We start from the raw sequence: 21,282 nt of genomic DNA, 5'->3' as shown, positions 1-21,282 counted from the left end.
CTACTGTCTACAACTTTGTGTACTATCTGCAAACCTACTAATCTTTCTCATTGTCGCAAACTTCCTGATGCTTTCACTGAAATCATTTAGAAGTAAACAAGAAGTCCCAACACTTGTGGAAACTACTGGTCACAGACCTGCATTCAGAGTCACACCCTTTCTCCGCTGCCCTCTGTCTACTATGATCAAGCCTAGTTTGTGTCCAACTTACCAGCTCACCTTGGATCCTGTGTGACATAATCTTCTGGATCATATAACCATATAACAATTACAGCACGGAAACAGGCCATCTCGACCCTTCTAGTCTGTGAACGCATAATCTCCCCTAGTCCCAGCCTACCATGAGGGACCTTGTCAAATGCTTTACTCAAGTCCATATGGACAACGTGCTCTGCTGTGCCCTCCTCAAACATCTTTGTTACCTCCTCGAAAACTCAACTTAAGTTTGTCAAGCATGGCCTTCCTCACACAAAGCCATGCTGATTTAATGCGTTTCCAAGTGCAAGTAAATTATGTTCCTAAGAAACTTCTCCAATAATTCCCCGATCACTGATGTGGGGCTCACTAGCCGATAATGTCTTGGTTTTGTCTTTGTTGCCCTCCTTATACAGAGGAACTATGTTGGCTATTCTCTTGTGATCTCCTCTGTGGCTAAGGAGAATACAAAGATCTCTGTCAACACTCTCCTGCCACAATATCCTAAGGTAGATCTCTGGGCACCTGTCTACCTTCAAGTTCTTCAAGAGATCCAACACCTTCTCCATATCATCAGACCCATCCCTGATCTCACTATCATCCATGTCCTTCAGAAGGTGTAGTTTGGACAAATAGAGGAACTCAGTGGGTCGGGCAACAAGGAATGAAATGGAAAAGCAATATTTTGAGTTGAGGCCATTTTGCAGACAGATGGAGTGAAGCGGCGGTAGGCGGTAAGAAAGATTTGACGGAAAGGGGTAGATCAAGAGCGTGTGATAGATGGAACCAGGCGAGGAGGGGGTGATAGGCAGATGAGCCAGGTGGGGGGAAGAAGGGCCAGATGGTAACTAAGGCTGCAGGTGGAGAGGACCAGGAGGTAAATGCTGGAATCTGATAGGGAAGGAAAGTGGGGAGTAAAATGTAGACCAGAGGGAGGGTTAATGGGTAGAATGGCATATAGGGAGGGGATGGGGGGGGAGGGGATGAGGGCCCAGAGCAAGAGAGTGGTGGGTGAAAAGCAGGTAGAGAAGGGGGAAAAAACATGCTGCTGGGGACCAGGTGATGTGGTTTGTCGACATAGTTTACTAAGGGAGGTATTAAGAACATGTGTGAAGAAACTGCAGATGCTTGTTTAAACCAAAGATGGACACAAAATGCTGGAGTAACTCAGCGGGACAGGCTGCATCTCTGGAGGGGAGGAATGGGTGACGTTTTGGGTCGAGACCCTTCTTCAAACTGATGCCTTACTACAGAGTTTCCTGTATCTCACCCCATTCTCTCGCCACCTAACACCCACGTGCTTCCTCTCCACTGGGAGAACACTTGTGGGGTTTTCTCCAGTATGTGACGCCCTTGTGGCACGTTTATCAACGTCCATGTGTTTGAGAGCTCTACGGTGGTGTGGAGTATGACTGTCGCTCCTTAGAAACAGGCTCACTAACATGTACTGCCCACGTCGCATTGTCTCAGGCAGCTACCACACCAAGGGAGCCCACACCACAGCACTATGTTTTGTTGAGTGATGCACCACTGTGTTTTGTATATTCGTGTAGACGTGGCCTTCCTATTGCCACCTTGTTGTTGCACCACATGTGAAGGGAATGCATGATGCCTGGTAAACCTGTAGTAGATGCAGGTACCACCGTGCACATATCTTCAGAGTATGAAGGTTCCCAATCTTCCTTCTCTATAGTGGGCTTTTGCTCCTTTCATCTATTGGGGTTGCTACCACAGTCACAGTCCCCAAAGTGGCACTTTCCCCACACCTCATCTCTCTGTGGACACTTTCACGTGGCCATCTGTAAAACGGAAACTGCTCTCTATTATCACTTGACATTCTCATTTCTATGAGGCAAGCTTTGAGCATTCAAACCTACAGCCTTTCATCTCTCACGGTTTTCATCATATTATGGGTCCCTTTGCATTGTACCTTGTCAAATTATATTTTACGACCATGTCACATCCGTGGTTTATCATTGTTCAAAGCACACATGTATGATAAATCCACTGAGTTTCTCCAGCATTTTTGTCTACCTTCGATTGTCCAGCATCTGCAGTTCCTTCTTAAACATGTATGGTATATCTGATCTGTTTGGTTAGCATGCAAAGCAAAGATTTTCACAATGGACACTCTCCGATTTACGTAAGGGCTATGTTCTGTAAACCCTTACAGAAGTCAGATTTTACACAAGTCTTAATCGCCTCAAAACTAGCAGGGAAGAACTGCAGATGTTGGTTTAAATCAAAGAAAGACACAAACTGCTGGAGTAACTCAGCAGGACTGGTCTCCACCCGAAACGTCACCCATTCCTTCTCTCCAGAAATGTTGCCTGTCCCACTGAGTTACTCCAGCTTTTTGTGTCTATCACCTCAAAACTAGTTGGTAACAAAGACTGCAGCTGCTGATTAAAACACAAATGACCGGAGTAACTGAGCAGGTCAGGCAGCATCTCAGGAGAACATGGGTAGATGAGCTTTCGGGTGCGGACCCTTCTTCAGACTGATTCAGTCCGCTGAGTTACTCCAGCACTTTGTGTTGTTTCATCTTAAAACTAGGCCCAATAGTGCTGATCTACACAAACGTGTCCTTCTTCACCAGCTACCACATCACCCAGTTGACACGACTCTTGTTGCAGCTCACATTGTAGCCCCTGCTTCCTTCAGGACGCTGACACCACGTGAGGTTCCTTCTCCTCTCACCAGCTGCCATTTGTTCGTGTCAGCTGTCTCTTTGTCCGCCCCGGCTCCCCCTCCACCAGAAACTCCTCCCTGGAGTCAAGGTGGGATGCTGTCGGCGGCTGCGGGGAGAAGCAGGTGGTGGTGGAGGTGGGAGCGGTGGAGCAAGTGGCAGTTGGTGAGAGGGGAGGGAGCCCCAGGGTGACCGAGGGGTTGGTGGCGACGCCCTGAAGAAAGTGCTGCCCCCTGGGGCTACAATGTGAGCCGCAACAGCAGCCGTGAAGGGCTCACTGGTGCCCCTTGTGGGAGATGTCGGCATCTCAGCCAGAAGTTGCTCTACACCACCTCCCTAGGTCTCACTCACCTTCCCAGTGTCGCACCAACAGTGGCTGAAACTGCAGGAGCAGCGAGCCCGGACAATGTTTTTATATCCGTAAAGTCCTGGCCAACCACCTCTGGCAATAACACAGGTCATTGTGGAAACAGGACCTCCTATTGTGAACTGTTTATATAAGTGTGAGTTTATGTAAGTTGGGGAGTGCCTGTATATGATACGATATGATAGAACTTTATTTACCAGGAGAGAAATTGGTCTGCCAGCCGTCATAAAACACAAGACACATCAGAAACACCTCGGATTCAGATTCAATTTTTAATTTTAATTGTCTCGAGAAACACCTTGGTACACGTGACAATAGTACACCTATACCTAAATGTTCTATTGCTAAAATACTGCCTCCAGCAAGCTTGAGAATGGATAGAAGGCTGAGGTGTTATGGTCAATGTTTCTTTGTGCCTCCTCTACTAAACTACATCTCCTCCCCAAACTGTGATTTTGTTTTTCCAGCTTTCTCTTCTGCTTAAATTTTTGTTTATTTTAGTAATGTCCAAAATCGTTAAATGAAAAAGCATTTGACTCGTTGCTTATTAATACGGCAATATTCTAACTTTTTTCTTTCTCTCTTTAAACATGCAGCAAGATGTGGATTAAGATTTCAAATTCTGTTCTGACTCTTTACTCTTTCTTTTAACCTGTTTATTTTTGTGTCTCAGTAACAAATGTAAATACAATGAGATTTGTAATATATATATTTATTGGACCCATGCTACATTGCAGTACCACATTCCATCTTGAATCATCCTGTACTTTGGATAAACCACATTACAAATGAATCTGTAGTCTCATCAATAAACATACCGATTGTAAATGTTTCATGACCATGAGGAAATATATCCTGAAACACCGATAATTCTGCTCATGACACTTGGCTTTTCTTTTTCTATATTTACTGTGATTATTTATTCCCCCTTCTATTGTATGAATAATGACCCCCACCGAGATTTAAAATAAATATGGGTTGTATTTTAATTATGGTTTTATATTTTCCGTTTATTGTATTCAATCTCAGTTTGATTTGTGGTGGAATGTCGTTGTTTTGTTGCCTTGCACTGAAGCAGTAGGGCCGACCAATGTTAGCATCACCAGAACACCCTGCAATGATTGTTAGCCAATTGAACCACAGTATCGCATAGCATGGAAGCAGGCTACTTGGTCCACCATGACCACATCGACCAGTGGCATGCATCCGTGTTAATCCTATCTTCCACCTCTTGACCTGTAGACTTCAATTCACCTTTCCGTCCTGGGCCTCCTCCATGTGAGCACCACTGGAAATTGGAGGAGCAGCACCTCGTATGCTGCTTGGGCAGTCTGCACCCTAGCGGCATAAACATTGACTTCACCAATTTCCGGTAGCCCTTGCTGTCTCCTCCCCTTCTCAGCTTTCTCTCAGCCCTCGGGCTCCTCTTCCTTTCTCCTTTCTTCTCCCCCCCCCCCCCCCCCCCCCCCCCCCCCCCCCCCCCGCATCATTTGAAGAAGGGTTTCGACCCGACACATTGCCCATTTCCTTCGCTCCATAGATGCTGCTGTACCCCCTGAGTTTCTCCAGCACTTTTGTCTGACTTCAATGCCAAGGCAGTTCAAGTGCTGGTCTAAACACTTCTTAAATTCTCTCAGTAACTCTGCACCACCACTCCCTCCAGAAATATGTTTCAGATCATCACTACTTTCTGGAGAACCCCTCAGATCCCTTCCAAATACTCCTTCTTTGACACTTAATCTATGTCCTCCGGGTTTATTTACTTCAAAGGGAAAGGTTTCCTGCAGTTTACCCTACCTATAACCCTCCTAATTTTATGCTCCTCAATGATGTCCCCTCTGAACCTACTTCACTCCAGGGCAAACAGACCTGGTCTCCTGGTAATTGAAACACTCCATCCCAGGCACATCCTGGTCAATCTCATCTGCACCCACTCCAGCACCATCACATCGATACATTACATGGATAGGACAGGTTTAGAGTGACATGGGCCAAATGTGGGCAGGTGGGCCTCGTGTAGCTGGGACATGTTGGTCCGTGTGGGTGTTGGGCCGAAGGGCCTGTTTCCACATTATTTCACCTATGACATCTTCCCTATGGTGTGGTGGTCAGAGCAGCACACTGAACTGCAGCAGTGGACCCAGCACCGACACGTGTTGAACACTGCCGCTCACACGCTTTCAACCTGAAAAACAGTCTTCAATATCGTCCTCTAATCCCTTCCACCTAGCCAGTTTTGTATCTTGGGTGTCCTTGTACATCAGTCACTGAAAATAATCATGCAGGTACAGCAGGCAGTGAGGAAAGCATATGGCATGTTGGCCTTCATTGCAAGAGGAGTTGAGTAAAGGAGCAAGGAGGTCCTGTACAGGGCCCTGGTGAGACCACACCTGGAGTATTGTGTGCAGTTTTGGTCTCCTAATTTGAGGAAGGACAATCTTGCTATTGAGGGAGTGCAGCGTGGGTTCACCAGGTTAATTCCCGGGATGGAAGGACTGACATATGATGAACGTATGGGTCGACTGGGCTTATATTCATTGGAATTTAGAAGGATGAGAGAGGATCATAGAGATATATAAAATTCTTAAGGGATTGGTGCAGGCTAGATGCAGGAAAAATGTTCCCGATGTTGGGGGAGTCCAGAACCAGGGGTCATAGTGTAAGAATAAGGGGCTGAGATGAGGAAAAACATTTTCGTCAGAGTTGTGAATCTGTGGAATTCTCTTCCACAGAGGGCAGTGGAAGCCAATTCACTGGATGCTTTCAAGAGAGAGTTAAAGGGCGATCTCACGGTGCGACCTGAAGCAAAACCTAACAAGAGTTTAACATCGTGGGAACCTTCTGCGATAGCAGTACGGCATTCGTGGACCACCGAGGACCTCCGTGGTGCTACCTCCCGCTATATCGTGCGGAACTCTTACTGGACCACGGCCACTTCACTCGGGTGACATCTTGCATCAGGTCGCACCGTGAGATCTAGCCATTAGATATAGCTCTTAGGACTAATGGAATCAAGGGATATGGGGAGAAAGCAGGAATGGCGTACTGATTTTGGATGATCAGCCATGATCATATTGAATGGAGGTGCAGGCTCGAAGGGCTGAATGGCCTACTCCTGCACCTATTTTTTATGTTTCTAAGGGTTCTTTCAGTGTTGTTTCCTCCCAGCGTATATATGGTCTACTATGCAGGACATTGTCAAATGCCTTAAAGGCCATGTAGACGTATGCCAGTCTGCCCTTGCGAATCTCTTAGCTATCTCTTCAAATCTCATGGTTATATTACAAATTCTGAATATTTGGAAATGTTTAAACAATATTAAAATTGTTATAAATTGTATTTAAATTTGTCCATCTGAGTGAATCAATGGCACATTGAGCAGTGTAAGGGGCAGCATGGTGGTGCAGCGGTAGAGTTGCTGCCTCACAGCGCCAGAGACCCAGGTTCCATCCTGATGACAGATGCTGTCTGTACGAAGTTTGTACGTTCTCCCTGTGACCGCGGGGGGTTTTACCCGGGTGCTCCAGTTTCCTCCCACACTCCAAAGACATACAGATTTCTAGGTCAATTCATTTTGGTAAAATTGTATATTGTCTCTAGTGTGTGTAGGAAGTTAGTGTGTACGGGGTGATCGCAGGTCGGCATGGACTCAGTGAGCCGAAAGGCCTGTTTCTACGCTGTATCTCTAAAGTCTAAACTGGATTTGCAATCGTATGCTAGGTTTGAGTGGCATTGCTAGTGTGAAGGGCAAGGCATGTGGGAAGCCTGGATGAAGTGAGAATTCTGGCTTGGTCAAGAACACTGAAGCAAGAGCCAAATATGGGCAGATGGGAACAAGTGTATCCCTGGAAGAATCTAGGAGACTGAGGAGCATACATAAGAAGGAAATCTGGAGAACATAAATGGGGCGGAGATAAAATTAAGGAGAATCCAATTAAAATTAAGGAATCAACTCCAAATGTTATGTAATTATAGACAATAGGTGCAGGAGTAGGCCATTCGGCCCTTCGAGCCAGCACTGCCATTCAATGTGATCATGGCTGATCATCCCCAATCAGTACCCCGTTCCTGCTTTCTCCCCATATCCCTTGACTCCGCTATCTTTAAGAGCCCTATCTAGCTCTCTCTTGAAAGCATCCATAGAATCTGCCTCCACTGCTTTCGGAGGCAGAGAATTCCACAGACTCACCAGACTCGGAATCAAGGGAATTTGGGTAACTAGAGAGAGAATAGGGCATGTCAAAAACCAGAGCAGTCATCCGTATGGAGCGGAAGGAGATGGGCAAGGTCCTCAAGGAGCATGTTGCCTCTGTTTTTACCATGAAGAAAAACAATGGCTTGGGAACGGTTAATCTCATTGTTTTTAGGACAGTTGGTATAAATCTCCCGGTCCCAATCAGATATATCTAAGGATGATGTAGGAAGCTAGAGAGCCCTACCTGAGATATGTAAATCATCGTTGGACACGGATGAGGTGCCGGAAATTTACCGAGTGACTGTCGCTTTGCCTCTGAGAAGGGGTGCAAAGAAAAATCTGGGAACTATAGACCAGTGAGCCTGAAGTCTGTGATACGTGAGCTACTGGAGAGGATTCTGAGAAACACGAAAAGTGAGAATTCAAACCAGGGCAGGACCTTCACAGTTGGGCTGTAGGAAGTGTCTTGGAATGCAGGGACATTGTATTCTGGAAGTAGCGCCACAGGGAGATGGGGTGGGGACGACAGCTTTATTTACATTGGCCCTCTATAGTCAGGGTATTGAGAATAGACATTGGGACTTTACAGTTGTACAAGTCAAGTCACATTTATTTATATAGCACATTTAAAAAAACAACTCTCGTTGGCCAAAGTGCTTTACATTTGTTATAAGAATAGTATAAACAAACAAACTACATACATATATACATATAACCCTCGCTCAGTGGACGTCAGGAAAGGCTTGGGAGTATAGATAAGATTTTAGTCTTGACTTAAAGGAGTCGAGGGCAGTTCTGATGGGAAGGGGGATGCTGTTCCACAGTCTAGGAGTTGCAACCGCAAAGGCGCGGTCGCCCCTAAGCTTATGCCTAGACCGCAGGGATATTCAGCAACCCCATGTCGGCCGATCTGAGGGACCTGGAGGTGAAGTGGTGGGTGAGAAGACTTTTAATGTAAGAGGGGGCAAGCCCATTGAGGGCTTTGTAGACATAGAGGAGGGTACTTGAAATGTATACGGAACCGCACAGGGAGCCAGTGGAGAGAGGCCAGGATCGGGGTGATGTGGTCCCTTTTTCGGGTGCCCGTCAGGAGTCTCGCTGCGGCGTTTTTGGACAAGACATTGGTGAGGCCACATTTGGAGTACCGTGTTCAGCTTTGGTCGCCATGTTATAGGAAGAACGTTATCAAGTTTGAAAGAGTGCAGAGCTATAGGGAAAAAGTTTGGCGGGCTAAGACTTTATTTCTTGGAGCGTAGGAAGTTAAGAGGTGTTCTTATAGAGGTGTCTAAATTTATGAGAATAGATAGGGTGAATGTACAAAAGTTGAGGTTTATTATTGTCAGGTGTATCATAATAAAGGGATAGCTTTGGTTTGCGTTATTCAATCAGATCAGTTAATACCATAGATAAAACAATCTAAATAAACTCGTAAAATAGACAAACCAAAGAGGAAGAAACAGACCACTATCTCCCCCCCCCCTCCCCCCCCCCCCTTAAGAAGGGTCTCGACCCAAAACACCACCCATTCCTTCTCTCCAGAGATGCTGCCTGTCCCGCCGAGTTACTCCAGCATTTTGTGTCTATCTTAGGAAGATTCAGAGTGCAGAATATAGTAGAAAATAAAACATAAAACAGTACAGCACATGAACAGGCCTTTCGGCCCACAATGTTTGTGCCAAACATGTTGCGGTTAAACTGATCTCATTGCCTGTACATGATCCATATCCCTCGCACTCCCTTGTACCTATCTGAAAGCATCCTAAACGCCACTATCGTATCTGCCTCCACCACCGCCCCTGGCAATGAGTTCCAGGCCCCCACCACTTTGTATTAAAAAAATTGCCCCGCACATTTCCAGTAAACCTTTCCTCTCTCATCTTATAACTACGCCCCCTAGTGTTGGACATTTCCATACTGGGGAAAAGATTCTGACTGTCTACCCTATCTATGCCTCCCATCATTTCAAATACTCCCCTCAAGTCTCCCCTTAACCTCCGATGTTCCAGAAAAAACAATCCAAGTTTGTCCAACTTTGCCTTGCAGCTGAAGCTCTAATCCAGGCATCATTCTGGTAAACCTCCTCTTTGCATTTTCCAAAGACTCAAACATGCTTCCTGTAATGGTGCGATCAGAACTGCACACAATACTCCAAATATGGCTTAACCAAAGTCTTATGAAGCTGCTTCATAACTTTGCTGCCTTCCCTCACAGTGGGAACCATTGTGGGGGGATGTTTTTATGTTTATGGTTAAAATCTTTATTCCTGTGCTGCAATGGCAAGTCAAATTTTACTTCACCAATTGGTGTATGTGATAATAAATATCCTTTGTATCCTTACTCTTACACTCAATGCCCCTGGCAATGAGGGAAATGAAGGACACTTCACCCTAGCAGTGAAGACAATATTGTTGTCAGCATTGTAGTGTGACAGTTCCATACTGGGTTAGAGGTGAATTAGACAATGCCCTGGCTCATGGAAGGACCAGATAACATAATGTTGTGGAACCAAGGCTGCCAGAAAATCGATGATGGACCTGTAATTATAATAAATGTTGGATAATTCAGATAGGAGTGAGACACTGCTGTTTGTAAATTAGTTGCTCAATCGCCACATTACATCAGTGACCCATTGCAAATATAATTCTTTGGGCTCAATATATTTGGAATGCGCTACATGATTTCTAAATTCTTAAGGGATTGAACAGGCTAAATGCAGGAAAAATGTTCCCGATGCTGGGGGAGTCCAGAACCAGGGGTCACCGTTTAAGAATAAGAGGTAGGCCATTTAGGACTGAGATGAAGAAACATAATTCACCCAGAGAGTTGTGAATCTGTGGAATTCTCTGCCACTGAAGGCAGTGGAGGCCAAACTGACTGTTTTCAAGAGAGAGCTAGGTTTAGCTCTTAGGGCTAACAGAATCAAGGGATATGGGAAGAAAACAGGAACGAGGTACTGATTTTGGATGATTAGCCATGATCATATTGAATGGCGGTGCTGGCTCGAAGGGCCGAATGGCCTAGTCCTGCATCTGTAGTCTATGTTTCTAAGGGTTTCTTTCAGTGTTGTTTCCTCCCAGTGTATATATGGCGGTGGACAAAATACTACAACGGTTTTATCAGCATGATTTCTTCCTCAAAGTTACATCGACTTTTAAGTTTGCGTAAAATAATTGATTCTTTGATGAGGCCAACCGTTAATGAAACTTCTTGAAACTTGTATTGGTTTGGACGGCTTGGAGTGACAGAGAAACGTGTTTGTTCAAATAGTTAATTTGCATGCATTCATCATAGGTCTGGCTGTTACATTGTGAGCTGGTTAATAAATGTTGTACAAAACCAATTTGTGATGCTTCTGATGGACATTATTTCCACATCTCTTCTCATTCTACACTCACTGCCTGACTAAACCTCATGTTGGTGGCCGTGGGAACTGGTGGGGGTGGAGCCTGCATCACAGTTACTTGGCTTTGATGGTTTGTTACACCGCCCCGTCCTAACATTCAACTCATGCATGTTCCTCTAGTTGCCCATAACAGCTGAAGCTGGGTAGTAACCATGCCAACGGAAGCTGCGGCCTGCACGTGTCACAAACTAAGATGTGTGTAATCTATTTAAATTCTGGCCTTTTCTGCATTGTCACTGAAGAAAATTACTTGAACTTTGTTACAGAGGTTGGACATTCAAAAATATGAAGGGGAACGCTATCGTTATCATTGTCCATTGTATGGGAAGAAAAAAACAAATCTGCTGATCACAAACAGGTACGCTGGACACCAAGAGACAGTTCAATAATGCAATATGTCACATGCCGAGAATCTCAAACAAGCGATTGTAGTTACAAGACGAGGGGGCAAGTCATTAACTATATTCTTGAAGGAGGTGGATGTTTTAGAAACATTTAGGTACGTGGATAGGACAGGTTTAGAGGGACATGGGCCAAGTGCAGGTAGGTGGGACTAGTGTAGATGGGGCATGTTGGCCAGTGTGGGCAAATTGGGGTGAAGGACCTGTTTCCATGCTGTATGACTATGACTCTATCTCTGAATGCCCAAGTAGTGGAGGGTTATTGGGAGAAGCAGGAACGGACTATTAAGCTGGGTGGTCAGCTGTGATCAATATTGAAGGGCTCAAAAATCTCCTTCATCGGTTTTTTTTCTTTCACTTAGTTTCTTTTAGAGATACAGAGCGGATCCCTTCGGCCCACTGAGTCCGCGATGACCAGCGAACCGCATACACACACTAGGGACAGTTTACACATTTCTTTAGCAAAGCCAAATTAATGTACAAACCTGTACGTATTTGGAGTGTGGGAGGAAACCGGAGCACCCGGGGAAAACCCACGCGCTCACCGGGAGAAACTCTCCAGACAGCACCCGCAGTCAGGATCGAACCTCTGGCTGTAAGGCAGCAACTCTACCGCTGCATCACCGTGCCACCCTACAGGAAGCTGTTTGGCCCATTATGTCTATGCTATTCCCAGGTTTTTCTGAGATTACAGTGGGGTTTCTTGTGGCTTCATCTACAACCTTCATGTGGGATTGCGAACTCACTAACCTAATCGTAAGCTTCTAGTATGAGGGCTGGTTTATGATTTGGGAGTAGGTGATGGTGAAGATGATAAGGAGGATTGTTGAATGTGAAGAAACCAGGGAGATTGGTACTCATCTTTGTGGCTAAAAGCAGCTTTTGGACATTAAGGTTCATTGTCCTCTCTGGATCATCACCCTTCCTTCATTTATGTCCATCTTCAATCTTCTCAATCCTGGTTCACAGGCGTGTGCTACAAATCTAGGGAAGATTTCACAGAGTCGTGCAGCACTGAAACGGGCCATTCAGCCCAACTTGTCAATGCCGATCAAACTACCCCATCTTCATGACATCTTAGACGTCACTTAGAGTGTTGTGTGCAGTTCTGGTCGCCCCATTACAGGAAGGATATGGAGGCTTTGGAGATGTTTACCAGAATGCTGCCGGGATTAGCTACAAGGAGAGGTTGAACAAACTTGAATTGTTTTCTCTAGAGCACCAGAGTATGCAGGGTGACCTGATAGAAATATATACAATTCTGTGCAGCATAGATGGGGTGGACAGTCAGAATCTTTTTCCCCAAAGCAGAAATGTCAAAGACCAGAGGCCATAGCTTTAAGGTCTTCTTATCAAGTCCACATCACAAGATTAGCAATAGTTCAGCCAGAGCAGAACACACTCCTCGGCATCTGCATACAATATCATCTTGCGCTTCTTGTGCAAAGTGGTGGAAACAGGGCGGCAATGTGAATGGTCTTTCCTTGACCCCGGCTTTGAGGTGAGAGGGGCAACGTTTGCTAGAGATGTACGGGGCAAGATTTTTACACAGAGAGTGGTGGGCATCTGGAACATGGTGCTAGGAGTGGTGCTGCGTAGATAGGCACAAGGATATGCATTGAATGGAGGGATATGGATCGCGTTGCAAACAGATGAAATTAGTGGCATCTCATCTATAATAGTGGTGCAGCGGTAGAGTTGCTGCCTTACAGTGCCAGAGACCCAGATTCATTCGTGACTACGAGTGCTGTCTGTACGGAGTTTATACGTTCTACCCATGACCATGTGGGTTTTCTTAAGGTGCTCCAGTTTCCTCCCACACTCCAAAGACGTACGTTATTTGGCTTCTGCAAATTGTAAATTGTCCCAAATGTGTAGGATATAACTAGTGTACGAGTTGATCGCTGGTCGATGCGGACATGATGGGTCAAAGGGCCCGTTTCCACGCACTATCTCGAAAGTCTAAACTCCTGTACTCGATGCCTGATCAGTGATGGTGAACATGCATTATGCTTCCTTCACCACCTTATTTATCAGTCACTGGCATGGAAATATGTACTGGTGTTGATTTATTTTAATCTGCGTGGTTAGCTGGGAAATCACCGCCCCTCCCCCCCCTTCCCCAAATTTGTGATTAAATCCTAAATTAAATGAAACCTCAAATATTTAGTTAGATTATTATTTAAAATGTATGATTCTCTTAAATCAGAAAAAGAGCTGTATCCTTCCAGAGTTGTGAAAGTTTGTCCTTGGTGTGTGTAGGTCAGTTCAACAACGGGACCAGGCAGAAGGGGTCTTTGCCCAAGTAGACTGCCTGCACCTTTATCCGGGGTTATGTCCGTGCCAGGGTGTCCCTCGAAATAGATCACACAGTGACCACGGGCACGAGGGGGAATTTCCATGCACCGCGGGGGGGTTGACTGCATCCTGGATCAGCATTGTAATATAGATATTTAGTATGAAGAATATTTGGTCATTTTTGTATTTAGTGGTGGGTGTGTTTTCACTTTGCATTGTAAATATTATTGTTAATAATTGAATAAATAGATTTTTGTAAAAAAAAAAACACAATAGACAATAGGTGCAGGAGTAGGCCATTCGGTGTGATCATGGCTGATCATCCCCAATCAGTAGCCCGTTCTTGCCTTCTCCCCGTATCCCCTGACTCTGCAATCTTTAAGAGCTCTGTCTTGAAAGCATCCAGAGAACAGGCCTCCACCGCCATCTGAGGCAGAGAATTCGACAGACTCACAACTTTCTGTGTGAAAAGGTGTTTCCTCGTCTCTGTTCTAAACGGCTTACCCCTTATTCTTAAACTGTGGCTAGACATAAATGCTGGAGAAACTCAGCGGGTGCGGCAGCATCTATGGGGCAAAGGAAATAGGCAACGTTTCGGGCCTAAACCCTTGAACTGTGGCCCCTGGTTCTGGACTCCCCCAACATCGGGGACATGTTTCTTGCCTCTAGCATGTCCAAACCCTTAATAATCTTATATGTTTCAATAAGATCCCCTCTCATCCTTCTAAACTCCAGAGTGTACAAGCCCAGCCGCTCCATTCCCTCAGCTTATGACAGTCCCGACATCCCACACTTCAGATTAACACTATATGGTTGTTCAGTGTGTGTGAATGGAAACCTGTTTCATTCACTGACTCACTTCCATACAAATATTGACTTGCATTCTCTTGTTTTGAAATGCTTTCTTTCAGGAGAGTGATCTACATATGTGATGAGATCCTGTGCAATCCGTGTAGTGATTGGAATTACTCGTATGATGAATTTATCCGGCCTCCAACGTTGGACGGGAGTGTGCTGAGCTTGAATGTCAAGGTATATTGTGTAGAATGCTGCAACTGCACCAGGCATGGCTTTAATCGAGTCATAGACTGATACAGGGTGCAAACAGGCCCTTTGCCAAACTTGCCCACTTCAGCCAACATGTCCCAGCTACAGTAGTCCCACCCATATCCCTCCAAACCTGTCCTATCCATGTACCTGTATAACTGTTTCTTAAATGTTGGGATAGTCCCAGCCTCAACTACCTCTTCTGGCAACTTGTTCCATACACTCACCACCGTTTGTGTGAAAAAGTTACCCCTCAGATTCCTATTAAATCTTTTCCCCTTCACCATGAACCTATGTCCTCTGGTCCTCCATTCCCCTACTTTGATTACAAAATCTGAAGCATTAAACTTTGTGCGGTAGGGATTGTGGAAAACTGCAGGGTCTGTACATTTCCAGCATGAGAAGGCTGGGGGTTAGTGAAGGTCCCACCTGTTCCCTTGCACCTCATAACAAGGGTGGCACAGCGGTAGAGTTACTGCCTAACAGCGTCAGACACCCGTGTTCAATCCTGACTATGGGTGCTGTCCGTACGGAGTTTATACGTTCTCCCTGTGACCGTGTGGGATTACCCCGAGTGCTCCTGTTTCCTCCCACACTCTAAAAACGTACAAGTTAATTTGGCTTGTTAAAATTGTAAATTGTCCCTAGTGCGTAGGATAGTAAGGACTGTAAGGAGATCGCTGGTTGGCATGGGCCTGGTGGGCCGAAGGGCCTGTGTCCGTACTGCATCTGTAAAACTGAAACTAAAGGTGCACAACACTTCCTGAGACCCAGTGGTTGGTCCCTGAACTCAAGCTCCAGTTATAGAGTCATTCAGCATGGAAGCAGGCCCTTCGGCCCATCAAGTCCATGCTGACCATCGATCACCCGTTCACACTAGTTCTGTGTTTTCTTACTTTTGCATTCACTCACTACACAGTGGGGGCAATTACAGAGGGCAATTAACCTACACACCCGCACATCTTTGGGATGTGGAAGGAAACTGGAGCAGCCAGAGGAAACAGCAGTCACAGGGAAACTCCACATACAGGTGAGGATTGAACCTGTGTCTCTGGCACTGTGAGGCAGCAGCTCTAACACCTGTGCCACCCCGTCGCCATAGTTACTTACCATCATTTAAATGATTTTTAAATCTGGGCGGAGTGACCAGCTTTCTCTACATTGCCTGTCCATCCACTACCTCAGCTCAGTCTTGTAGTTAGACAATTTAAACATGGGAATATTACTTAGCTTGTCAGGAGAAATGTACAAAAATGAAACAACTCTTAACAATGGCAACGATGTGTTTGGTTCTTTTCCAGGATCAGTCATTGATCGGTTTTACAAGCCCAAGAAGTGAGACTGAAGGTTTAGTGAAAAAAATTACCCTCCAGAATGATGTTGTGGCAAAGGTAAATGTTCTCATTGAACGGGAAGTCAACAGTTGAAGCTCATGCAGCTTGCTCACGGAAGGTTTCTTTCTTAATTTGTCATTGTAGACATCAGTCATGTTCAATGTCTCCAGCTTGTATATAGGATGATAAAGCATACGTCATGCTTGCCTTCATAGATTGGGTCATATTGAGACCCAGGTTGGATCCTGGTTCAATAGGCTGGGCTTGTTTTCCCTGGAGTAAAGGGGGGCATGGGTTAACCCGTCACCCCAGGGAGAACAAGGGTCATATGATTATGCTGAAGTGATAGTTTATGCTGATGGTCAAAATTTAGTTTAGTTTAGAGATACAGCGCAGAAACAGGCCCTTCGACCCACCGAGTCCACGATGACCAGTGATCCCCACACACTAACACTATCCTACACGCACTAGGGACTGTTTACAATTTCACCGCAGCCAATGAACCAACAAGCTTGGGCGTCTTTGGAGTGTGGGGGGAAACCAGAGCACCCGGAGAAACCCCACGCCAAGAATGTACAAACTCCACACAGACAGCACCAGTAGTCAGGATTGCACCCAGCTCTCTGCCACCAGAAGGCAGGAACTCTATCACTGCACCACTGTGCTGCGCTAAACTTGTACCCATGGCTGGGATATCAAAAGCAAGGTTGCATCGGTTAAATGTGAGAGGAAGGAGTTTCAGACGGAATCTGAGGGGTATATTTTTTTACGCAGCATGGTTGCTATCTGGGGAGCCCAGTGACAGAGGAGGTGGTGGAATCAGATGGTACACTCACTACATTTAAGAGACATTTAGGCAGACACTAAAAAGGCTAATAACTAGAATGATAGGTTTCTAACGGAGGTAACTGGGATTAGTATAGATGGGCAAAATGACCATCATGGTGAATGGGCCTGAATCCTGTGATTCCCCTCGTACAAAGCAGCCATGGTCAGCATCAGCTAATGTAATCATACGTCTGCGGCAGTCTTAACAAGGTTCTCGACCGGAAACGTCACCCGTTCCTTCTACCCAGAGATATTGCCTGTCCCGCTAAATCACTTCAGCATTTTGTGTCTATCTTCGGTGTACATTAACATCTGCAGTTCTTTCCTACATGTAACCATACGGTGCTGTGGCTTCACACCAGGGTGGTTGGGATGCCATACTGCAGTGTGGCTCTCCTGTCAGCTGGGACAAACAATGCTCTTGTTCAATAGACAATAGGTGCAGGACTCGGCCATTCGGCCCTTCGAGCCAGCACCACCATTCACTGAAGTTTTTTTTTTGGCTGTTGAAGGCTATTCAATTATAAAATACTAGTCTCGAAGCTTCTAGCCCAGTTTTTTTTCTTGAGAGAGTGAGCGGCTTTATCCACGAGGCAGGTGTCTGCAAAAGCACTTATCGCAGGAGTTCAAGGCCGCTTCTCGATCATCGCCAATCAGTACCCGTTCCTGTCTTCTCCCCATATCCCCTGACTCCGCTATTTTTAAGAGCCCTTTTTTTTAAGAACATGCTTCCTGCCTCTAGCATTTCCAATCCCTTTATAATCTTATGTGTTTCAATGAGATCCCCTCTCATCCTTCTAAATTCCACAGTGTACAAGCCCAGTCACAGAGGGGTTACACGGCAGAGGCAGTCAAGCGACTTAAAATCATTCCAACTAACTCGCGCTGCCTTTTAAATAGTTGCATCTGCTTCTTTAACTGCTCCTGGTCGTATATCACAGTCCACAACACTGCCTCAAACACTGCCTGTGTCGGTGCTTCACAACTGTCTCAGTGTAGATGGGTGGGTATGTTGAGAGGCATCGATGGAATCAGTCTGAGAGCTAGCATGCACTCAATGGACCGACGGGCCTCTTCCAGTGTCTTAAGGAAAGTTCAAGTTCGAGGAAGTGAATGTAATATTTCTGTTAATTATGCAAAACCAGATAGGTTCATTAGTTCGTGGAGCAGAATTAGCCCATTCGGCCCATCAAGTTTACTCTGGCATTCAATCATACCTGATCTATCTCTCCCTCGCACCCCCATTCTCCTGCCTTCTCCCTATAACCCTTGACACCTGTACTAATCAAAAATATGTCAATCTCTGCTTTAAAAATACCAATTGACTTGGCCTCCACAGCCGTCAGTGGCAACGAAATCCACAAATTCCCCGCCCTAGGACTAAAGGTTTGTGAGATGTGAGAAACATGAAAAGGGGCTTCAAGGTGGTTTAGACACGGAGTGAGAGGGCAAGAGCCATTGTCAGGGTGCCAACTAGGGTAGTCCAACGATCGGTCTTGGACCAGGTTGCTCATGGTGTACATCAGCATTTTGGCTGAAGGGAACAAATATGTCTGCAAGTTTGCCGATGAAGCTAAACTAGGCGGGATTGTAGGTTTGGAGCAGGGGTGTAGAGAGGCGTTGAGGGAGTATGGACAAGCGGAGTGAATGGGTGAGAAATGGCGGGTGGAATACAAAATGGACAAGTATGGTTAACTTTGGCAAACAAACAGAAAAGCTGACGAAATGTGTCACAATATTCACAGGGGGAACCAGCGGAGCTGGAGTTTGTTTGGGAAGTGTACAATTTGAAACCTCATGTTTCTGAAAATATATGTTGCAAGGTAGCAGCTTACGTGCAGAGCATTCATATTGATGTTTAAGGAGGAACTGCAGATGCTGGAAAAATCGAAGGTAGATAAAAATGCTGGAGATACTCAGCGGGTGAGGCAGTATCTATGGAGCGAAGGAATAGGTGACGTTTCGGGTCGAGACCCGGAAGGGTCTCGACCCGAAACGTCACCTATTCCTTCGCTCCATAGATGTTTCCGGGTCTCGACCCGAAACGTCACCTATTCCTTCGTTCCATAGATGCTGCCTCACCCGCTGAGTTTCTCCAGCATTCATATCGATGTGATTTATTACCATTAAGCTTCAGTGATCTTGGCGTGAATTGGTAAGTTTTATGAAGTTGATGCTTGTGCTTCTGCGGTTCGCCTGTCCAGACCAGTCTGCAGTGTGAGTATGTGCGTGCTCTCTTTCAGAGGATGCTGGATGCCTTGGAGGAAGCTCGGACAGCAAGCCGGCAGCAGAGGCTGGTGAAGATGAAATCCCTGCGGTTCTCCAAACCCTGACCCCGTCCACACTGCCTCCGCCTCGCACCAAAACAACACCCTATACTTCTATAAGATATTCTCATTTGCACTGCAATTATATTTTCTTACTCAAATGAAATGCAATGTGTCTAAAGTATGAGTACTGCCTATTCCATACCCAGAAATACGGTTTAGTATCAAAATCAATGTGTATCGTGTATCTCAAATTGTTCAACTGAGGTAATAATGTTATGCTAATTTTGCACTAACAAAATTATTCTGTATACCTGTTGGAAAAGAAATTGAATAATATGTTGCAAACAAAATAAACCTGGTTTCCTGGATTCTGTCCTTATTTTTTAACTCAAAGTAGCACAAAAACTAGCCGTTAACTGAGCTTCTAGTTAAAAAATGAAACCATTCCAATCATGCTCATAATCAAAATAGGATGAAAAATATCTGTCAAACATGCACTGCATGACCATTGCTACTGAGAATCCTTGCAAAGTCTTTGAAATATATACAATTTTTCAAACATTTTTAACACTTGGATTTTTGACACCAGATTGGTTGTCTCAATTAAAGATTTGGTCGACTTGTCCAATACTTACCATGTTGGCCTTTATAACAAGAGGAATCGAATATAGGAGCAAAGAGATCCTTCTGCCACTGTACAGAGTCCCAGTGAGACCACACCTGGAGTATTGTGTGCATTTTTGGTCCCATAATTTGAGGAAGGACATTCTTACTGTTGAGGGAGTGCAGCGTAGGTTTACAAGGTTAATTCCCGGGATGGCGGGACTAGCATATGCTGAGAGAATGGAGCAGCTGGGCTTGTACACTCTGGAGTTTAGAAGGATGAGAGGGAATCTTATTGAAACATATAAGATTGTTAAGGGTTTGGACACGCTAGAGGCAGGAAACATGTTCCCGATGTTGGGGAGTCCAGAACCAGGGGCCACAGTTTAAGAATAAGGAGTAAGCCATTTAGAAGTGATATGAGGAAACACTTTTTCTCACACAGTGGTGAGTCTGTGGAATTGTCTGCCTCAGAGAGCGTTGGAGGCGGGTTCTCTGGATGCTTTCAAGAGAGAGCTAGATAGGGCTCTTAAAAATAGCGGAGTCAGGATATGGGGAGAAGGCAGGAACGGGGTACTGATTGGGGATGATCAGTCATGATCACATTGAATGGCGGTGCTGGCTCGAAGGGCCGAATGGCCTACTCCTGCACCTATTGTCTATTGTCCAATTCTTACCATCTTATATCTGCAGTGTGAAGCAATATCTATTCCCATTTCTTTGCTCGACTTAATTACTCATTGAGTAGCCTTGTTGAACTACCAATCGGCTACCTCTATCTCTACCGTGGCACAGCGGTAGAGTTGCTGCCTCACAGCGCCAGAGACCCGGGTTCAATCCTGACTATGGGTGCTGTCTGTACAGAGTTTGCACTTTCTCCCTGTGACCTCTGGGTGCTCCGCTTTCCTCCCACACTCCAAAGACGTACAGGTTTGTAGGCTAATTGGCTTGGTAAAATTGTCCCTGGTGTGTGGAGGATAACGTTAGTGTGCGGGGATCGCTAGTCAGCGCGGACTCGGTCGGCCAAAGGGCCTGTTTCTGCGCTGTATCTCTAAACTAAAATAAACTAAACTACTCCAGTGATTGGACCCCATGAGCAACAACACAACACATCACCGCACATTAACACTATCCTAAACACACTAGGGACAATTTACATTCACACCAAGCCAATTAACCTACATTTCCAGTTTCAAGATCTGCATTTCCAACTCATTTGGAATTAGTTTGGGATCTGGAGTGGAAACTTGCTGGTGGGGTTAGTCGAGAGCAAAGGTAGATAAAAATGCTGGAGAAACTCAGCGAGTGCGGCAGCATCTATGGAGCGAAGGAAATAGGCAAAGTTTTGGCCCCGAAGAGTGGAAGAGGAGTGACTATTGCTGGAAGCAATGACTATTTCAGATAGTTAATGGAAGGCCTATCATGTTGAGTAGGAAGGTGCTGCAGATGCGGGTTTCAAACAGACAGAGACAAAAAGCTGGAGTAGCTCAGCGGGACAGGCAGCATCTCTGGAGAGAAGGAATGGGTGTCGTTTTGGGTTGAGACCCTTCTTCAGGTTGACTACCTGTCAAGTTGAGCTATGTTGTGCTGGGTGATGTTGAACACTGGGATTGTTGCTGGACTCAACCAATGGAAAACAATCATGAAAATAC

At 45.5% G+C, this 21,282-nt stretch overlaps 1 protein-coding gene across 3 annotated transcripts in view; it reads left to right on the top strand.

Moving 5' to 3' along the window:
- Positions 1 to 19,395, top strand: part of vps13c (vacuolar protein sorting 13 homolog C) — a 296,935-nt gene extending 277,540 nt beyond the window's left edge. For 2 of the 3 annotated variants that reach the window (XM_055662746.1, XM_055662745.1), the window contains 4 exons: positions 11,116 to 11,207; positions 14,460 to 14,580; positions 15,897 to 15,986; positions 19,001 to 19,395. In XM_055662746.1, coding sequence (XP_055518721.1) covers positions 11,116 to 11,207; positions 14,460 to 14,580; positions 15,897 to 15,986; positions 19,001 to 19,090 — 393 coding nt within the window. In that variant the 3' untranslated portion in view covers positions 19,091 to 19,395. Of the gene's footprint in view, positions 1 to 3,847; positions 4,642 to 11,115; positions 11,208 to 14,459; positions 14,581 to 15,896; positions 15,987 to 19,000 lie in introns of those variants that run through there. The other variant, XM_055662747.1, reaches the window with a different exon arrangement.
- Positions 19,396 to 21,282: the final 1,887 nt, after the last annotated feature.

The sequence above is a fragment of the Leucoraja erinacea genome, chromosome 36 (assembly GCF_028641065.1).
Source record: "Leucoraja erinacea ecotype New England chromosome 36, Leri_hhj_1, whole genome shotgun sequence".
Classification (NCBI taxonomy): domain Eukaryota; kingdom Metazoa; phylum Chordata; class Chondrichthyes; order Rajiformes; family Rajidae; genus Leucoraja; species Leucoraja erinaceus.
This window is presented reverse-complemented; position numbering and strand designations above follow the sequence as displayed.